This window comes from Rhinoraja longicauda, chromosome 2 (genome assembly GCF_053455715.1).
Source record: "Rhinoraja longicauda isolate Sanriku21f chromosome 2, sRhiLon1.1, whole genome shotgun sequence".
Taxonomy (NCBI): Eukaryota; Metazoa; Chordata; class Chondrichthyes; order Rajiformes; family Arhynchobatidae; genus Rhinoraja; species Rhinoraja longicauda.
The window spans coordinates 94,301,377-94,323,209 of NC_135954.1; the positions used below are offsets into that span (position 1 = coordinate 94,301,377).

Consider the following 21,833-nt stretch of genomic DNA (forward strand, 5'->3'; position numbering starts at 1 on the left):
TAACTTTAATCACTTGTTCTTCCTCACATTCCTCTGCCAAGCTGTCACACTAAAGTTACTCCCAAAATGTGCAGGTAGGTCACAGATGGCTGTGGAGGCCAAGTCAATGGGTAATTTTAAGGCAAAGTTTGACATATTCTTGATTAGTATGGGGATCAGGGGTTATGGGGAGAATGGAGTTGAGAGGGAAGCAGGGATCAGTTATTATTGAATGGCGGAGTAGACTTGATGGGCTGAATGACCTAATTCTGCTCCGAAAACTTATGTCCATAAGCTATTAGGAATATTGTGAGCAAGTTATTATTCTCCAAATAAATTGACATGTGGCAGTAAAATGAATGCAGGAAAATACTTTACATTTTGCACTTTGCAGATAAATAACCGCATATACCAAGTCTCAGCTGGGCAGTGCCTTCAAATGGTAGATCCCGACAACATTAAAGGATACGTCGCCATGGCAATTTGCGATGGCTCTATTATGCAGCAATGGCAGATAGAGAGCTGAACGGAGAAGTGGGCTTTCGAAAATGCATCATGAAGAAAATTGAATTTCAATTGAAAAAACACTCGGGAGTGGAAAAAGCTGATCATTACACCTTGTAACAAAAGGCCAGGAAATCCCCGTCTGAGTCTTCATCTCAACTGTTTCAGCTTGCTGATCATGATTTAAAACAACTATTTTATCACAAAATATTTTCTATTTTTTTGCCTCAGATTCTATGAATATCATGAGCTGAATAGCTTTGAAATTGTAAAAAAAAACCCGTATCAAGATTTTAATTATTATTTATATACTTTAATGATATGATTGTTCTAGGCTAGGTGAGGTTGCAGAAATTTGAATGGATGTCAATTTAGGTGTTTTTTTAAATTCTCGTGAAAGATTTACAATATATAATGTGAATTAGAGCCATCTAATGAAGATTTTATCATGTATATATGCAACATGCTTAAATTGCAATTATATTATGCAATATCTTTTCCAGAAAATCATGAGATATTTCCTCTTCTGACACTGAATTCCAATACCATTGGTGGCAATTGAAAGGTTAAAGTATTTGATATGTATGGCCTGATTCAGTATCCAGTTTCTGACTTATTTGGTAATAACTTCTAAAATTATGGGAATCTTGTTGTATGAGATGATTGGAGATATTTTTATTGACTGCATGCAATATAATTAATGTTAAAAGAGAGTTTGAGGAGCTGCATTAATTTCAGATTCAATTCAAAGCTAACTTATTTTCCCTCTCCCTTCTGATCAAGTAGGCCAATTACAGCCAGCATTGCCCTCAGAATGTACATTAATTTACTATTAAGACATGTATGTTGCAAACATTTTCTTCCAGAATGCGGCACCTCCCCTTCAACAAATTGCCTGCTGGAGTGGAGCTAATCTAGAGGACTAATGAGAGAGAAACTGTTCAACCTACAGCATCTGCAATCCAGGAGCAAAGGTCACTCCAATCTCTGTAGTCATGTGCAGACATTTAGAAGACAAGTTACAAATCATCATGAAGAGGATTTATTATTATCCACTACAGTATAAATCCTTGTTCCATTATTTAACATATACTCATGTATGGTATGATTTAACTAGATGGTACACAAAACTGGGTTTTTCCCACTGTATCTTAGAACATGTGACAATAAACTAAACAACAGGTATGTAGGTTAATTGGCTGGGTAAATGTAAAAATTGTCCCTAGTGGGTGTAGGATAATGTTAATGTGCGGGGATCACTGGGCGGCACGGACTTGGAGGGCCGAAAAGGCCTGTTTCCAGCTGTATGTACATGATATGATATAACCAATTGGCCTTGCACTCAACATCAGGAAGGCAATGGTCTTTGACTGACCAGCCCATTAGTACCACACAGCCTTTTGACACTAAAAGTTCACAATGAGATCCTTGAAAACATGAGCCACTATTCTTATCTCAGTGAAGGCAGACATCAATGATGAAATTCATTATTGCCATCAGAGCCCTTCAGTTGACTGAAGAAAAGGGTATTTGAAGAGCAAAACTGGTACAAAATTCATGGTCCGTCAAGCAATAGTCATCCCTCCTTCCTTTATACTTCTGAGACCGGGATTGTTTACTTTCCAATGATCCAAGGACATTGGAAAGATACCAAAGCTATCTCTGCAAAATCCTTTAAATCCAATGGAAGGTTAATCAAACCGACATCAACATCTTCCAAGTCAACATTCTTGGCATTGACATCCTGATTATGTTTAGTTGGGCAAGCCCCATTTTTCCTGTGCAAGACACCAAAATACGTAATTCAGAGCTCTATCATAATATATTACCAGGAGGACAAAGGAAAACATTGAGGGATGTTCTCCCAATCTTCAACAATTGCAATTACTAAGTGACTCCTATGATCCTTGGCCGAAGACTGTTCAAATTGGAGGAGTATTCGGGACAGCACTCAGGAGCGCAGAGTCCAATATATCACCTCGCCACTCACCCCATCAGATACCTCCCATGGTTCCCACGTTGACCTGACCAGTCACCTTGGATTGGAGTAGAAGCAAGTCATCTTCAATCCTGAAAACACAAGATCGGCACACCTTCCCCACCATTTAATATGATCATGGGTGATCTAAAATGGCCTCAACTCTTAGACAATAGGTGCAGGAGTAGGCCATTCGGCCATTCGAGCCAGCCCCACCATTCAATGTGATCATGGCTGATCATTCTCAATCAGTACCCGGTTCCTGCCTTCTCCCCATACCCCCTGACTCCGCTATCCTTAAGAGCGCTATCTAGCTCTCTCTTGAATGCATTCAGTGAATTCCACAGATTTACAACTCTGACTGAAAATGTTTTTCCTCATCTCCGTTCTAAATGGCCTACCCCTTATTCTTAAACTGTGGCCCCTGGTTCTGGACTCCCCCACCATTAGGAACATGTTTCCTGCCTCTAACGTGTCCAACCCCTTAATAATCTTATATGTTTCGATAAGATCCCCTCTCATCCTTCTAAATTCCAGTGTATACAAGCCTAACCGCTCCAGTCTTTCAACATTCTGTGCCATTTCTTCACAACTCTATTCCTCGATTTGTCAAATATTTATCCACCTCCGTTTTAAAAGTTTATAATGAGCCAGTTTCATCACCAGCCGAGGAAGAGAATTCTAGAGATTCACCACCCTCTGGGAAGAAATCTCTGCATGCCCACAAGTTGTGAATGACTGACTGCTTATCTTATAGTTATGTCCCCTTGTTCGTGACTTCCCACGAATGAAAACATTCCGACATCTACCCTGTCAAACCCTAAGGAACTTTAATGTTTGAATAATATACCCTGCAATTTTCTAAACTCACAAGGGATGGAGGCACACATTTACTCTCTCTTGTGGAACAACTGTAATTCCAGGAGTTAGCTTGGTGAATATCCTTTGGACTGCCTCCAATATTACAAATATTTTGTAAGTAAGGGAAACAAAACTATGCATTATTCCAGGTGGGGACACACCAACACCCCCGAACAATTGCAACAAATCCACCCTGTTTTTAAACCCTGACCTCTTTGTAAAGAAAGCCAAAATGCAGTTTGCCTTCTTAACTACTTGTTGGACATGCCTGTTGGAGTTTTATGATTCATGCACTGGAACAGCCAGAATCCTCTGTACTCCCTTTCTGTCTCTCTTTCCATTTTAGATAATAATCTTCCTTTTGATTCTCTTACCAAAGTGCATGACCTTAGATTTTCCCAAATTAAACTCCAATTACCAGATCTTTTCCCATTTGTAAATTTGAACATTTACATATTCCCTCTTCCCAGACATTCATGGAAATAGTGAACAGTTACAGGCCAGGAACTGATCCCTGCGATACTTCACTAGTTACATCCTTCCACGCTGAGCTCCCCTCTTGAACCATACCACCTTACCTCTTGCATCGTCATTCAGAGAACTTTTGCATACAACTTTGACGAAAACACTCTTCATGCCACCTACAACATTACTTCCAAGCTCTACTAACGTTTAATCCTATTTTGTCATTATCATTATTAACATTGTTTCAGCTGCATCTCCCTGCTAAACACTTTGCTCATTGTGTTTTCCCTCAACTATGTTTTTGGCACTTACACACAACTAGTCAAATGCTATCCTGGGAATCATTCAAAAATGCATCCTTCATAAACACGTGCTAGTCCAAAATACCGATGCCAGTCACGTAGCCTGCATGAACCTCGCTCTTTTCATCACCTACTAATTTTTCCAGTATGCAGTTCCAGTATATAAAACATTGCTTTCAGATCTTCGTTCTCTCATTCAAAAGGCTTTACAACTCCAGGTGCTTTGCCGTCAAGCCTTCCATTGCCTTACAATTTACGGCTCTGCCTTCAACAGTCTTGCCTCCAACTTCTGGAATTCTTTCACTAACACTATCTTTTAATCAATCAACCCATTGTATTTCTTCCTAAACCCTCAAAGTTTCTCTAAAACCAAACTTTTTTTGTTCCTTATGCTCATATATCTCCTTTGGCTGAATGTTACCAAATTTGGCATATCCATTATACTAATCAAACCGTACTTCATTGTTGCAAGGTTTTGCATGCTCAAATGACCATTATTCATGTATGGCCCACATTTTAGGGAACCATTCCACCTACTGGGGCAGGATAGCCAGGGTGGATACCATTCCAATGGATAGTTGTCCATTTTTAGCATTGCTCAATTTTTATTCCCACCTCCTCAATCTCAACCTGATTTGCGATGTGTAAATTTCCTGCATTCAGGACTGACATTCAGAAATCGGATAGAAACCAAGCAGGAATTCATTCTGCTAAAACTTACATCCACAGAGCTCAGGTACTCACTGCACAAACTTGGCTATTCACTGGGTAAAACGGGTTCTTTTTTTAAAGATATAAAAAGAGATCCTCACCTGGGATTTTCAATAGTGCACTCCACCTTTCTGGCCGAGAAGCATTTCTCATTCTGGCACTTACTTCTCTCAAATCTTTTATGCATTTAATGCTTTCTAAATAAGTCAGGCAACTGCAGATTATGACCAAAGAATTGAGGCTTTGGGGCAGAGTGGAGATAGCACATGGCTTCACTGTGAGATAACAGCTTCTTCCTGCTGTGATTTCGGTCCCTATGTTGACTGCTACAAGATAAGGGAAGGTAAATCCTATCACTGCATGGTAATGATATATTTTAGTAGATGAATGGACAATTCTGCCACACAGCCTGTATCCAAGACTTTCTACTCGCATATTTATCAAAATAGCTTGGACGTTTCATTCCATTCTCATTCAAATTAAGCAACTGCACAAAGTTCTTGAGAAGGAAGATGATCTATCCAGATCATTTATCAATCCTGCACTTAGTTCATTTGTATATTGTAGTACATTTAGTGTACTCACAATACGGTTGTTTTAAAATATTCTAATAGCTGCTAACAGATCTGAATTGTATGGATTATTGCCAAATACCTTGCAGGTTTCACAATTTACCATGCATTCACTAAAAGTTTTTTTTTTAACATGGTACTTAGGTGTATTCTTAATGATTTGACAAAATTCTGAGTTTGATGTGTGGATCAGTAGATTGCCAAATGAATAAACCGTGAAGGCTTTTGCGGTCCAAAACTTAGTTTAAGATTGGAAAATGACAAAAGAAGATCCACCCACCTCCACAAATGGACAGTAAAATTATAGCCCACAGGTTACTTGGAAGTTCAGAGCCATGTCGCTTTGAAACTGGATCCCTTTATCACAGTTGTTCCATGGGCAATGGGGGGAGGGGTTGGGAAGTCAAGATATATTAACCGGAAAATAACAGGTGGTTTAACATTTTTGGGTGTTTGTCTGTGAATTACCCATCTCCAAAGCTAAAAGTGTATCAATGCTTCACTGCTTCATCCCGCAATCCTGCCATCAGAGACCAACTTGACTCCTGGGGCTTATTCAAACTTAACTTATCAAAACACAACTATCACTCCTTGCCCTGATGTTCAAAATGTTTGACATCTACTCTCTTGCCAAGAGAATGTTTGTCATATTTTATTCTCCATTAAAAGTACGTGTCCTTTTGTTGCAGTTCCCAAATGTTCTGGTCTGCAGGCAGCCTGATCCGAAACGTCACCTATCCATGTTTTCCCCCGAGATGCTGCCTGACCTGCTGAGTTAATCCAGCACTTTGTGTCTTCTGTTGTAAACTAGCATCTGCAATTCCTTATTTCTACATTTCGCCAAATAATTTCCCATGTTTTCATATGGAATGAGACAGAACTAAAAGTCAGCACATATTGCAGTATATATCACTCTCCTTGCTTCAAATGTTGATCTCTGCAATACTGCCCTGGCATTCCTGTTTTTGCCATTTCAGCCAACCATTTATTGTGAATGGGTTATTTTTAAAATGATAAGCTGATCACATTAGGAAGGCTTTCACTCACCTCGTTACCAAATTTGCATTTTTCTAAACTGATGATAACTCTTTGGGTTCTTCATATCAGAGCCATGGGTTGATACTGCTGAGTGAAGGCGAGTGTGACTGGCACGGACAATGTTTATGGCCTTGCCCGACTTGCTGGTAAGGTGATCGTGCCGTGGCCTTCCACAGTCACTGCAAGCCTAATGACGTAGGGACTTCCTCCATGCTGCTAATAAGATTTCCAGACATTTAACACAACAACAGTGGAGGCAGTTTGGACTAAAACTAAATATAGATATGATTTTAAGCAAAATGCTGCAATTTACTTAGGAGATCTGAACCAACAACAAACATTCAAGAATAAAATATGAGCTACATTCGGCAGGTAAGTAGTTCATCAGTAATTACTTTGATCCAGATTCATCAACTTCACAACTAATTTCCATCCTGCACTCAAATTCATTTGGACCATCTCCGATATCTCTCTGGATCTCACCATCTCCATCACAGGAGAGATTATTCACCGACATCTACTACAAACCTACTGAGTCCCATAGCTATCTAGACTACACTTCTTCCCACCCTGCTTCCTGTATTCTATCCCCTACTCACAATTCCTCCGTCTATGCCGCATCAGTGCCCAGGATGGTTTTCCATACTAGATCATCGGAGATGTCCTCATTCTTTAGGAAACGGGGATTCCCCTCTTGCATTATAGATGAAACTCTCACTAGGGTCTCCTCGATATCCCACAGCTCTGCTCTTGCTCCTCCTCCCCCCATTCACAACAAGGACAGAGTCCCCATCCACCCGATCACTCATCGCATACAGCATATAATCTTCCAACACTTTCACCACCTCCAACGGGATTCCACTACTGGCCACATCTTCCCACCTCTTTCTGCTTTCCGCAGAGACTTGAGTCCTCCGCAACTCCCTGGTCAACTCGCCCCTTCCCACCCAAACCACCCTCTCCCCAGGTACTTTCCCCTGCAACCGCAGGAGAAGCAACACATGTCCCATTACCTCTACCCTCGACTCCATCCAAGGACCCCAACAGTCTTTTCGGGTGAGGCAGAGGTTCACTTGCACCTCCTCCAACCTCATCTGCTGTATCCGCTGTTCCAGGTGTCAACTTCTGTACATTGGCGAGACCAAGCGCTGGCTCGGCGATCGTTTTGCTGAACACCTCCGCTCAGTCCGCCTTAACCTACCTGATCTCCCGGTGGCTCAACACTTTGTAACTCCCCCTCCCATTCCCAATCTGACCTTTCTGTCCTGGGCCTCCTCCATTGTCAGAGTGAGGCCCAGCGCAAATTGTAGGAACAGCACCTCATATTTCGCTTTGGTAGCTTACACCCCAGTGGTATGAACATTGATCTCTAACTTCAAATAGCCCTTGCTTTCCCTCTCTCCATCCCCCCCTTCCCAATTCCCCCACTTACTGTCTCTGACTACATTCTATCTCTGTCCCGCCCACTTCCCTGACATCAGTCTGAAGAAGGGTCTCGACCCGAAAAGTCACCCATTCCCTCTCTCCAGAGATGCTGCTTGTCCCGCTGAGTTACTCCAGCATTTTGTGTCTACCTTTGATCCAGATGTTTTTGTATATCAAATTGTTCATGTAAACCAAAAGATATAGCAGAAATATGCCACATGGCCCATTGAGTCTACCCTCGCATTCAATCATGGCTGATCTATTTTTCCCTCTCAACCCTATTTTCCTGCCTTCTCCCGCTTTAAAAATACCCAATGTCGGCCTCCACAGCCATCTGTGGGTATGAATTCCACCGATTCATCAGCCTTTGGCTAAAGAAATCTCTTCTCCATTCGAAAGATACATCCTTTAATTCAGCTCTGGCTCTAGACTCCCATTACTGGAAACTGAACTTGGGTCTCTGGACTTTTAGTTTCGGCCTTCAGATTTTACTGTTGTGTCACAACAGACATATAGCAGTATAATCCCAATGGGTGAGACAATTTAAAGATTAAGATTTTACATTTTTCTTTCTTCAGGGTCTGAAATACACAGTAGATAAAGCTGGTTAAATGTTAGGAATTTACAGCTCCTTTATGTCCCAATAGCCCTTATTTTTATAGTATGTTGTAATTCCACTCAAATTTAACTGTGAAATAAAGGAGAAGCAAAGTAAGTATAAAATGAGAGGAATTAGCAGGGGTCTACCCCAAAATGAACTTTAAATGGATACCATTTTTCTCTAAGGCACAGACCCTGTAAAAGTAAGTTTTTGATTAGAAAAACCTTTCACACGTGTACCAAAAGATATCAATAGCCCAGGCAAGGTTATAAATCAAAATTCTGCCACTCAAGCAGTAACCTACAAAAAAATCTCTAAGGATTGCTATTCAATTTTTTTGTGTGATTGATCACGAGGAACTATTTTGTTATTTATGACTATTATAGCAGATAAATTATTCAGGTATCTTCAAAAAGCTGGATTTTTAATAAAATATTGACCTACAAATATACACATTCATTCTTGACCCACCCTTTTGTAGACCCAAAACATCAGATTCGCCAGTAGTTCCATGTCAACATTGGGTCACAAAACAAATGTTAAATAATTGTTTTTGCATTCATATCATTGGGTTACTGATGTAAGATGCTATTTTTAAGCTTTTACTTGGAAGAGTTAAATTGTGCCAAATTGTCTTGTTCTGCTAATTTTCCTTCCACCTTTCTTTGTGTGGCAGCCAAAAACTTGCTGCTTCCCTTTAAAAAAATCATTTAAAGTAAGGCTACAATTGCACTACTATGATGCCTTCTGTGTGTTCTGTCAACCCAACAGGTTTAACAAACAACAAAGTGCTCCTAGTGTAAATACTGATGTAATATAGATGAGAACATCAAGGAACATACAAGAACAAATTACTCCAGCATTTTGTGATGTTTTTCTTGGGTTCTTGTAGCAAGCTGCAACCTTTTAATATAAGCATCAGCCAATTATCCTAATCTATGTCTCTCTTTTCCTACCCAAGTCAATAATTTGCCATCAATTCCATGAATGTCATCTTTAGCTGACAATGTTATTATGGGCTTAAATAAATGTTTTTCTAGAATTCAGTAAAATAATATTGATGGATATTGCACCATCTACTTTTATGTCATTTCAACCAGGTTTTAATGCATGATTCACCCATTGTACATCTCCACTGGCTCTCTCCAATCAAAATTCACAAGATCTACAGTCATTATACTTTAATTACAGACTCAAGTAAATTCCCAATACCAGATGTTCGCTTAATTGGTTAATAATTCCCTGGTTTCTTACGTAGCACAATTTACTGATTACAAAACCAGTTCCGAAATCATGAGAAATTGGAATGACCATTGTTAAACCATATGCAGTTATGTGTTCAACTCCTTTCAAGCTGATATATGGTATTTGCCACTATTAGTGGCCAGCATTTTCTACATCACTGTTGCTTTGCTTCTGTTAACTTTGCTGAGTCCCATGCCCAATTCACTAGATTTCAGGGGAGAAATTTGGATGGGGCATCTTGGTCGGCATGGACTAGTTGGTGGCCTGTTTCCATGCTCTATGACTCTAGAGAGAGAATAAGGCCCCTTAGCCGTCTATAAGTGGAGCCACAGGAGATGGGCAAGGTCTTAAATAAATGAATATCAAGCATTCCAACTTTACCTGTCATATCCCTTTCTATATTTGAATTTACAATATTCAACAGTTTAAGGGCCCCACAATGCTCATACTCTTTATCCAATTGAAAAACAAAATTGTAGTTTGTATTCACATACAAAACTCATTTGAGGTTGACATTTATAGCTCTAAGACGGATTGTCCGATTATTGGGAAAAGGCTTTCATTATGTGGGGCTGAGGCAAAGATCAGATTAGAATGGTGGAGTGGGCTTAAGTGGGCCTGCTCCCTTAGCTTGGGTTTTCAAACACCACTGAAAACAGACAAGACTATTTTTATACCTCTAATTTCCCTCTCCCGACTCTCAGTCTGAAGAAGGGTCTCCACCCGAAAAGTCGCCTATTCCTTTTCTCCAGACATGCTGCCTGATCCACTGAGCCACTGAGCTATTCTAGCATTTTGTGTGCATCTTCAGTGTAAACCAGCATCTGCAGTTCCTTCCTCCACATACTTAATTATTTACCTGCCTCTGCAGTTTGTGGATCCTTCCCGTGTACAATTTCACAAAGCCTTTCCTATTTCCTTGTTAAAAGATGAATGGTTCACTAATCCTGTGGCATGGTTGAATGAGGGAGAAAAGTCAGCCACACATCAGGATAATGCCCTTTTTTCTCCTCTTCCAACGTGCCGTTATTTCTTATGCCCAGTGGAACAGGAGCTAGCTGTAGACATACTGAAAGATAATTGCTAACATTACAGCATTTCTGCAACATTGCAGAAAAGCTAGGGTTTGTTGTGACATGTCAGAACACAACTTCCTCAAGAAGGAGGAAGTTTCTTCACTAAACCATGGCCGATGTTTTCTTATTCTCTCCCTGAAGACTGCTCTAGGATCAAAGTTTGGACCATTGAAGATGATGACAGCTTGACAAGCTAGTAACAACTGCATGTAAACTGGCAAAGCAAACAATTCACATGAGGGTGAAGTAAAATAAATGAGGAACTTTGGACGATGACAGATTACAAAGTGCTTAAGATGTGGAAGTATTCCAATGTTAATCTTTTGCACTTGGCATTCTTAATTACAGCCAGTATAAAGCTGCAGCTACTTGTTTAAGCCATTAAATGAAAGCTCTGAGTTCAGATGAAAATGACTTTCCACTTCGATAGAGGTTGCAGTGAAGCTGAAGCATAAAGCAGCAACTGTTCAACATCCAAGTAATCACAGCCTAAGTGAGTGCAGATGAATGATAAACAAAGGGGTCTTTTGGTTGCGAAGGACAGGTTTTCTCATTGCTGAAGCCTCATCCTGTTTTGGGACACTCATTCATGAAAGGTCACCATCAACCCTTGTCAATTTTCCACTGGGCTGAATCATCAACCACCTGTTACCAACATCCTGGAGGTCACCACCGACCAGAAACATTGTTGCACCAGTCACAATGAAGCTGTGAACAGCTCTGAAGCTGTGGTGAGAGTTGCCCATCTCCAGACTAACCAGAATAGTTCCACGATCTGCAAGGGACAGCAAATTAGTGTGATGGAATACTCTCCACTTGCCTGGATGAGCATTTCTTAACAACATCCGGGATAGAGCAACCCACAGAATTAGCAGGAATGTGCCACTCTATAGCTCTACGACACACTGTGGGTGATTGAATTAACATTTTGTTCAAGATGGCCGCGCCGTTGTGTTTGGCTGCCTGCCACTGTATGTTTCTTTTTTTTCCTGGTCAGATGTACAGCACTTTGGTCAACGTGGGTTGTTTTTAAATGTGCTATACAAATAAATTGACTTGACTTGACTTGACTTGACACTATACGGGCTTTGGTGACAGCTGCATACGTACCGTGAGCCATCTTTCCAGTTGGGGTACAGAGACAGAATGATAGAAGAACATTGAGGCCTTCAATGTTATTTGTAGTTTAGTTTAAAGATACAGCGTGGAAAAAGGCCCTTCAGCCCACTGAGTCCACACCAGCCTAAGATCACACATACACTAGTTCTATCCTACACACTAGGGACAATTTACAGAAGCCAATCAGCCTACAAACCTGCACGTCTTTGGAATATGGGAGGAAACCGGAGAAAGCTCTGAATGTCAGCAGAGCCTGGATGAACCAAAAGGCTTTCCCTAATTTTGTATGGAAATATATATGGTTAGAACACATAGGTTATATCATCCAGGTACACCCACCATCCTGGTCTTTAAACTCTGATCAGCATTGCAATGCAATACTGGTATAACCACACATGAAAGTTCCAGAGAGGGTGCAATAAAGAGCCACAGAGTGTCCGCAACATGTAGGCGCCTCTGGGCCATGATAATTTGCACTGTGAAGAGACTCCTGGCTTCATTATGAATAAGAATAACCAGAGCATCAAGGAACTAATTCACTCAGTGCCAGTTTCACCATCCTTCAAGATAAAAGAAACAGCTCTACTAACAGCTGAAGACAGAGGCCCCTAAGAAAACAAAGGACAGATGTTGGGTAGAGGGAGTGATCATGGCCCAGCAACCCGCTCTCAGCCACATGTGGCTTATTCGGTGAAGACGTGCCCAAACACAAATGGCCTAGAATGGAGAACTTGTTCAGGACAGCGAGGTAGTTAATAGGTGCTGGAAGGATCACTTTGAAGACCTAAACAATGTCTCTGTTCTTGATGCGAGTGCCATTGACTCAATCCCAAGCAGCCTCTTCAGTCTAGCTTTGCCATCACATCTGATCAACAAATTGACAAAAAGATCAAACCCTGACCAAATCAAAGGTCTCAGATCGTAACGTCAGTGAAGTTCTAAAATTCAGCTTCTGCCAGACAACATCCCCTTAGTTATAATATTTTCTTTCTTACTGTTTATATCACATAAGCTCACTGTCGTAAACACATTTAAAAAGTTTAAATCTGTTTATCCATATGCATATATAATTCCAACCAATCCTCGAAAATGATAATCAACTTTCGACCACAATTGTCAGCTACATATCTAGATTAAAATCAGAATAAAAAGACGTACCTTTAGAATGGAGATGAGGGATTTCAGAGGCTGTTGGATCTGTGGAATTAATTACCACAGACTGTGTTGCCACAGGCTGTGGAGGCCAAGTCATTGGGTGTTTTTAGAGCAGAGATTGATAGGTTCTCGATTAGTAATGGTGTCAAAGGTTACGGGGAGAAGGCAGGACAATGGGGTTGAGAGAGAAAAATAGATCAGCTATGATCAAATGGCACAGCAGAATAGATGGGCCGAATGTCTTCTGATCTTCACCATCATCTTACCTTGGTCCAGTTCTCAGGCCTTTCCCTCCCATTGTAACTTTCTTGACATTTCGAAGTACCATGCACATTGATTCGGAACTTTTACTTACTGTCTTCATCTGTGATTCGCTGTAAGTTTGTGATTTCAGAGTTAAATATGCAATGGCAGACATTACAAGGATGCTGTTGGTTGCACAGAGTAGATGGAGAATGATGGTAACTGCAGTGTCTTTACTGTTGCAAAATCCAAGCCCATGATATCACATTGACAGCACATTAACATGAAGCAACACTATGTTCTTGGACAAACACACCGGAACCAAGAGAGATTAATACCTTCACATTTCCATCTAGTCATCACAACAAAACCATTCTGTTCATAGATGTAAAATATTTTATTTGTAAATGCTGATCTCCTAATCTGGTTGCACAAACTCCAAAACCCAATAACACTCTTTACACTTCAAAAAAAGCTCTTTTTCCCCCAACATTAGATACTATTGTACAGGACAGAAAAAAACTGTTGGACAAATACTGGTAGGATGTTGGAATATTATACAAGAGAAAAAATATCCAAGAAACAAATTCATACAGCTATTTATCAAGAAGAACTATGTACAATTGATTTCTTCTGTAAGGTAAAAAATACAACATGCCATATACATTACAATTTATGACTGCTTCATTGAATATAACAATTTACTGATAATGTGCACAAAAAACTTTATTTCGAACTTAATAGTTGTGAAGTGTCAGTACCAGTTATTTTTCTTTTCTGTAAGTACAAAATAAAGCTAACCTGGTTCAAAATGCATTTTAAACTTCTACAAGCCAACACAAAACAGTGTTTGTTTAAAGAAATGTAAACAAAAACAATCCATACAAATATTTTTGTGCCTATTTTCTCATTTATTTCAAAACCCTATTGCCAAAAAATCCTGCAGTGTTAGCATAATTACATCTCATAATTTTGCTTAAAAATAAAAATTATCTTTCTGAGTCTACAACCCTTAACATGATTCTGCTGTATGTATTGTGTCTGCAATCCTCTACCTTAATGTCTAGGCTTGCCAAAGGAGCTTCTAGCCGCTACCTGGGTGTGGTTTTGAACCTAATTCACAGTTGGTTAAAATTATACACCATGTAACCTGACTCAGAGGACTCCACTAAAAGCAAATGGCTGCAGTGTCAGGTAGCATTTGGTCATTTTTTTAATATTGTATATTCCTCGCTTTATTTACACTTTGTACAAAGTAACAGGGTTTTTATATCTGCAGGTAACAGCAGCAGCTTGGCTTTCTTCTACTTTTATTTTTAAAAATAGCTTCATTCACTTATCCAATAAATACAAAAATGTTTCTCTTTTATCATACAGAAATCAAAAAACTACAATAAACTGACTCATGGAATCAAGTATTTTAAATGTTTTTAGTGCAAGTTATTTCCCTTAGCTGTATCCCTAAGGAAATCACCTCAGTACATTCCTTGTTCAGTGGTGTCTACTTTTAATTAATTATTTATTTAAACTAGAGGGCCTGCCCCTTGCAAATAAGGCTGTGGCCAGCACTGTTGATCCTTCCCCTAGCTGGTGAATTCAGTCCTACATTCATAAGTGCCTACCCTACTTGTAAGCAGGTCAGCCATTGATTCTTTTCCTAGTAAAACCATTGCTCGTTTTCAATACAGGACAGTAACTCCAGTGCTAGACCAATTAATAATCTGCTTCCACCTGCATCATATATGGACAGATGGGAGTGACTGATACGTCAGCCAGTCTTCGTGTATGCTTGTGATACAACTCTGTGCTGCTGCTGGAGATGAGGAGAACCATCTGTGAACTCCAGGCTTACTTTTAAAAATGTGTGCGCGTGTATGTAAGTGTGCGCCCGTGTGTGTCTGTATGTTTTTCTGTGTAAGAGAGAAAGAGAGCATCTCTTTCCAGGGACAAGCAACCCCAGAAGTATTGCAAGGAATGTGTTTAGTTCATCCATTTACGGCAGTTCACAGCTCCACAATGACACGGGATCTTGTGCTGGTCATCTTCAAAATCAAATTTGTAATCATAGGACAGCTGCAACAGAAAACATTTCCGATCACTGACTGGATGAGAAAGATTGATAGCAGAAACCGAGGGTCAGAAATGCACAGCACCTTGATTACAGACCACACCACACAGACGTACAAAGTTAAACTGAACTCCAACGCCTACACCCACTCACAACAGTCAGAAAAAATCAGCAATTTTGAGACTTGTAAAGTACCGTGAAAATAAAGGCAAGAGTTGAGCAACAATCAAATGACTTTGACATCCCCATTTCACAAAAAATAACATTATATTTCTTTTGAAAAGCAACACGGTAACCATGAAATAAGTCGGTATGTTTGGAGATGCAGCATGGAAACGGGCCCATCAGCACACTGAGTACCTATTCACACTAGTCGTATGTATTCCTACTTTCTTATATACTCCTTAAACATTAGGAGCAATTTTACAAATTAATCTACAGACTTGCACGTCTTTGGGATATGGGAGAAAATTGGAGCACCTGGAGGTAAACTTCGCGGTCACAGAGACAACATGCAAAATCCACATAGACGGCACCCGAGGTCAGGATCAAACCCGGGTCTCTGGCGCTGCGAGGCAGCACCGCTGCCAGTATTTCCAGAAGATTACAGCAGTAAAATTCATTGAAATAATTGGATGATCTGTTTTGTATACAGATGCTCCCTGGCTTACGATGCTTCGACTTACGATATTTTGACTTTGCGATGGTGCAAACGGCAGCGGCCCATAGCGAGCCGCAGCTCACTTCCGGCCACGTGATCAAGTGTATTAAATGCATTTTGACTTACGATATTTTTGGTTTCCGATGGGTTTCTCGGAACGTAACCCCATCGTAAATTGAGGAACACCTGTATGGGAGTGCATGTATTGAAGGCAGAACTGCTTATTCAGTTCTAGATTCAGTTGAGTTCAGTGGGTTACGATGATTTACTGCACATCCCTAGTTGTACTGTGAGGTAGGGATGAGCTGCCTTCTTCAACTGCGTGTGAAGGGGCACTCATGATGTTGAGCCCTTTAACCATGCCAGGAAAAAACCCATCTGATCTATCATTAGTAGATCATTCAGGAAAAATACTTCTCTCCCTTCGAGCGTGGTTATATTCAGGAATGGACAAACAGTGAAGACAAATCATAATTATTAATTCAGGGTGACCTTTTTAATCTCTTGCAATTAAAATATTAATCTGTTGTTGATCTTAACCCATTGTTCTTTTGTGACTGCAGTGTAGAGATTCTTTCAAGCCAAGATATGTCAATTAATAGCTGCTTAAGTATACATTCTCACTTGTGAACTGGATTAGGTTGACCAATTAGTGCCTGACTGAACCGTCATCAACTTCTGTACATACTTTTGATGCGATTCACTCAACTGAAATTAATTTTGCTCGTAATTTCAAATATTCATCTTTCACGTAGGGAATTCTAAATCATTCAAGCAGCTTCCCACTTCTTGTCCAAAATGGCCTTGCTATAACATTAAGGTAATGCCCTCTTGTTCCGAATTCCCCACAGACGAGTTTATCTGCATCCACTTTATTTTAAGGAGCTCATTAAATCAGCACCCAACTGTTTGAACTTGGGAACACAAACCAATTCATGCACTCTTTTCTCACAATTTAACCATTCAACTCTTGGCATTATTCTGATAAAATTTATATGCACCCTGTGCAAGATAAAGCTCCTGAAGTTCCATGCTCAGAGGTAAAACTAATTACTAGGAAGAGTGCTGTTGATTTTATGTATCAGAGTTTTGCATTTGAACAAGGACCTACACACTTTGTCTCATCCTGGACTTTGCTCTTATTCAGCAAATATCCAAACAAATCCATGAATATTGATATGTCGCCATAATTCACAGAGTCACAGAGAGATATGGAGCAGAAACTGGCTCTTCAGTCCTTCCAGGTTGGCACAAACCATTTAACCTAATCTTACATGAATCCCATTTTTTCTCCCAACATTCCTCTCGACTCCTCTCAGATTCTTTCATGTTATCCATTTTCAGGATCAAATGCAATGATATTAAAACAGAATGCTAAAAATACCGAGGCCAGGCAGCAAATGTGGAGAGAACAGATACCATTTCATCAGACATCTCAGAGAAGAAATAGTCTTAACCTTAATCCTTAACTGTTTTCTTCTCCACAGATGGCCCTGACCCGAGTATTTCCAGCATTTTCTGTTTTGAATTTCCAGCCTCCACAGAGCAGACTTAATGAAGCTTTGATTACAAGATGGACCTACCTCTTCTCCTTTTTGAATCCTACGGTTGGAGCTGATGATTATTTTGTGTCCTTTCTCAAAGGTCACCACCTCAGCCACGCAATTTGGTGCACAGGAATGATTAATATATCTGAAAGATTATAAAGAACATCAGACTACGGGATATAGTTCAAAGGATTCCAATAATTGTTCCTCACAAAAACAAGGACAAAGTTATTCCAGTTTTATAAATGGCAGAAGATTTTAAGAGGATAAGAAGTGGTTAGCACAAGTATGTGGCAGGAAGGAGTATTTCAGATTTCTGGGATATTGTGAAGGTGTAGCCAATACAGTTTGGACGGACTGTACTTCAATAGAACCAATGTTCTCTGTGGAAGATTAGAGGAGGTTTGTTAATTTAGCAGAGAGTAGGTACAGGATGGCAGCATTAAAAGGGGAAAAGAGAGATGTAAAAGGGCTTGGGAGACATAAATAACATCGGAATAAATTTTCAGAAATTACAAGGGAGATTTAAATTGCATGAAAAATTCCAATAACTGCACGCCAGTCAGTTCAATCTTGCAATAACTGCACGCCAGTCAGTTTAATCTTGGTGATGGAGCAAATCATAGAAACAATAGCCAGGAACAGAATTAGTCAAGAGGGACAAGTGAGAATTGATTAGAGAAAGACAGTATGGATTTGTGAAGGCAGGTCTTGTCTAACTAAATTGATAGAGAATTTGGAGGAAGTAACAAAGAGGGATCCTTGTACAAAGCCGTCAGAAAACATAGACAAATAGGTGCAGGAGTAGGCCATTCGGCCCTTTGAGCCAGCACCGCCATTCAATATGATCATGGCTGATCATCTAAAATCAGTACCCCATTCCTGCTTTTTCCCCATATTCCTTGATTCCTTTAGCCCTCAGAGCGAGATCTAACTCTCTCTTGAAAACAACAGATTTCATGCTGAAATTGTTATGGCTCATTTCACTGGGATGCTCCCAATTAATATGATGCCTTTGACTGAAACACTAGGGTGGGTTGAGATTCTGCCTGCCCTCAACACCAATTATACACAGCATCAGGCTTTGGTCAATTACCCCTTCACTGGGGATGGTGGTAAGTGTTTATAATTCACTTTGATCTGATCCATATCCAAATAATATTAATTTCTTCCTTGGTGTTGAGCTGAATCTGACTCTGAACTGGTCACCTGTTTGTTTGTTTGTTCCTGACCTACAGCCAAAACGGTACACGATAGCGATACAATTTTAGGCCCATCTTACTCACTGTCGTCTCTTTGGTGCTAATGGAGGTTTCATTGAAATCGATGTTATATTTTTTAAGTTATTCACATTTTAAAGTTAAAACTATCTCCTAGGGAGGGTGGGGGAAGAGGGATAAGGGGGGTTGAGGGGGAGGGAGGGGGTGGAGGGAGGGAGAGAGGGGGAGGATAAGGGGGGGTTGAGGGGGATGGAGTGGGGGAGGGGAAGGGGAGAGATGGGGAGAGGAGGGGGGAAGGTGCTGCACCAATGCAGGAGAGGTTTGAGCCCAACGGGTCCACTTGGTCTAGTGCTATATATAGGTGCATGACTCTGTGATATGATATAAAAAACATTCCAAAATATTTTGTTTTTAAGGTTCCACATAATGGAGGTTGACTTCAAGATTGAAGACAATGAAATAGGCTAAGTAATAAGAAATAGTAGTAACAAAACGTAATGTAAACTTATAATGGAGCTCCCAGAGGTCAGTACTTGAATAACAGCTTTAAAAAAACCAATTTGGACTTGGATGCACGTGATATTTTGTTAAATTTACAAATGACAAAACTTGGGAGGTGTAGTGATGGAAGCTGATAAGCTGATGGAATGGGCAAATAAGTGGAAGTTGGAATTAAATGCTGAGAAATGTGAAGAGTTGTAGCCTGGAAGGAGGAATATGAGGAGGCAATATAAACTAGAGTGCATAATTATAACAATGTTACACGGTGGAATTAGCAAATCAGCAAACGAATTCACCGAAAGTTGAAGGGCAGCTTTACAATATAACAATACACAAGGATCAAGGACCTACACCACCCTGGCCATGCTCTCACCTCACTCCTGCCATCTGGAAGTAGATGTAGGAGTCTGAAAAGTATAACATCCAGATTCAGAATCAGCTTCTTCCTAACAACCATTAGGCTATTGAATACTACAACTAAAGTCCGAACTGCCTTGACTGCACTAGGGCTTCGGGTTTTGTTGTTTTTTGCACTATATTATTTAAAAAAAATGTATTGAACTTCTTTTTATTGTTTATTATGGTATCTACTGAGAACTGTGTTTACAACCATCAAGCTGCTGCAAATAAGAATTTCATTGTTCCTCTTGGGACATCTGATAATAAAACACACTTGACTACAACATAAGGTCAAACTAGTTCAACCATTCCATGGGTTACTGACTGTGAACTCATCTGAGAACAAACTTCCTTTGGAAGTTGAAATAAACCCATCAGGAACATTCAAAATCCAGCAGAATGTCATCGAGTCAGGCCTAGTAGCAGAGTTGAGCTTCAGATGGCAAATGAGCCTTTCCACTTCTGACTCGAGTCTGACTTTAATGTCAATGAACCCAAAATTCCACTTTTTAAATTCAGCAACTATCCCTCCAATTTTGAAAAGGCTACACACAACAAAATTCAGCTTGTAATGTGGTAGACATGGGAATATTGTGCGATTGAATGCCTAATTAGTGGGTGCTATTATGAAATACCACGTGATGTTTGCAACTTGAAATTTGGGCAAGACCAGTACTTATATTTGAAAAAACTGCAATTCAAAGAAATGCATTCATGATATACAAATACTCTGAAGAATGCAAGCAACATGAACCCCATAATGTAACAAAGAGACATTGATGCTTTGTCCTAAGAAGACGATTGCTGGGAACTGATGATGGAATTTGCCTCGACTTTATTTACAAAAGTACGCACCTTGCAGGACCTCCCGTCAAAGTTGCATCAATAACATGATCATTGTCAATACGAAACATGTACACTCCACGATTCTGGAAATAAAACTAAACAGAGTCAGTACTGCTGGTGATACTGCATAATCATTTGCATTTACAGCACATTTAACAAAGTGCATCTCAGGACTTTTCCCAGGAGTGTTATCAAACAGAGTTTGTCAGTGAGCACTTAAGGAGGCAAGGACAGAAAGAAACCAAGAGTTCACAGAAGGAATTCCGAAGTTCAGGGTCAGTGCAGCTGAGGTTAGGGATCTCAACAGTAGAGTAATGATAATTGGGCATGTGAGATAAACCTGAAGCACTGAGACCTGAGAAGCTGGAGGACGAGAGGGGTTATGGTGGGAGGAAATGACCACGAAAGGGTCTGCAAAAAAAAAGAGATAAAAGGTTTTAAAATACTTCTCCCTTTACATCTGTTATACCCAGAACTCTTTTTAATGAAAAAATCTACAGAACGAAATATTTCCAGCTACTGCTGTTGTGGTAAGTACTACTGGTATGCACTGTGGTACTTTGATTGATGTTTCTAGTCTTGCAAGTTGGGGGAATAAACACCATTCTCAAACTCTATTTATATTTGCACAAATCCTATGAAGCAGGGAATGGAGGAATATGGATCATGTGCGGGCAGATGAGATTAGTTTAGCTTGGCATAATGTCAAGCACATTGTGGGTTGAGGGCCTGTTCCTGTGTTGAACCATTCTATGTTCGAAGTTCTATGATGACCAACATTGAACCACTGGGTCGATTATGTTTGGGAGAGTTCCATACCTTAGTTCTGTGGCCATCCTATGCAGCGGAATTGACTGCGACTGTTGGAAATATTCAGCACATCAGGCAGCCTGTTCCACTGCACTGTCCGAAAATTAAGACGGAACTAATATTCAGGTGAATGTCCTTTCACTAAAAGGTTGTGAAGAAAGTTCATTGACCCAAAATGTTAATTCTGTTTGTATTTCCATATATGCTGTGTGACTTGTTAACTACATCCAGCACTCTGCTCTTAACCACTTACATGCAAGTTTTTTTTTCAATATAGGTTAGTGACCTAATTTGCCCCATACAAAAAGGAGCTTCCCTGACAGGGCTAATTTGAGTGGCAGATCAGAAGTTACATGTGCTGGCATCTGAGCTCAAGTACATTCCCAGCTTCGAAGCTGTTGTACACAGGCAATGGGATGAACCATGGAAAGCACTTCTCCAAGAGACTGACATTTCTCTTTAGGTATTGCAAACTCATGGAGTTCATAAAAAAAACACTTTGAGGAA

The 21,833-nt window shown here is 40.1% G+C and overlaps 2 protein-coding genes across 13 annotated transcripts in view; one reads left to right on the top strand and one right to left on the bottom strand.

Annotated features, from left to right (window-relative positions):
* Positions 1–14,550, top strand: part of galnt11 (UDP-N-acetyl-alpha-D-galactosamine:polypeptide N-acetylgalactosaminyltransferase 11 (GalNAc-T11)) — a 108,570-nt gene extending 94,020 nt beyond the window's left edge. For 4 of the 7 annotated variants that reach the window (XM_078424545.1, XM_078424516.1, XM_078424538.1 and 1 more), the window contains exon 13: positions 374–14,547. In XM_078424545.1, the coding sequence (XP_078280671.1) occupies positions 374–505 (132 nt within the window). In that variant the 3' untranslated portion in view covers positions 506–14,547. Of the gene's footprint in view, positions 1–373 lie in introns of all 7 variants that reach the window. The other 3 variants (XR_013549113.1, XM_078424554.1, XM_078424508.1) reach the window with 3 other exon arrangements.
* kmt2ca (lysine (K)-specific methyltransferase 2Ca) overlaps positions 13,635–21,833 on the bottom strand; it is a 328,698-nt gene continuing 320,499 nt past the window's right edge. For all 6 annotated transcript variants that reach the window (XM_078424496.1, XM_078424488.1, XM_078424479.1 and 3 more), the window contains 3 exons: positions 20,526–20,599; positions 17,587–17,695; positions 13,635–15,347 (listed from right to left, as the gene is read on the bottom strand). In XM_078424496.1, coding sequence (XP_078280622.1) covers positions 15,255–15,347; positions 17,587–17,695; positions 20,526–20,599 — 276 coding nt within the window. In that variant the 3' untranslated portion in view covers positions 13,635–15,254. The remainder of the gene's footprint in view (positions 15,348–17,586; positions 17,696–20,525; positions 20,600–21,833) is intronic.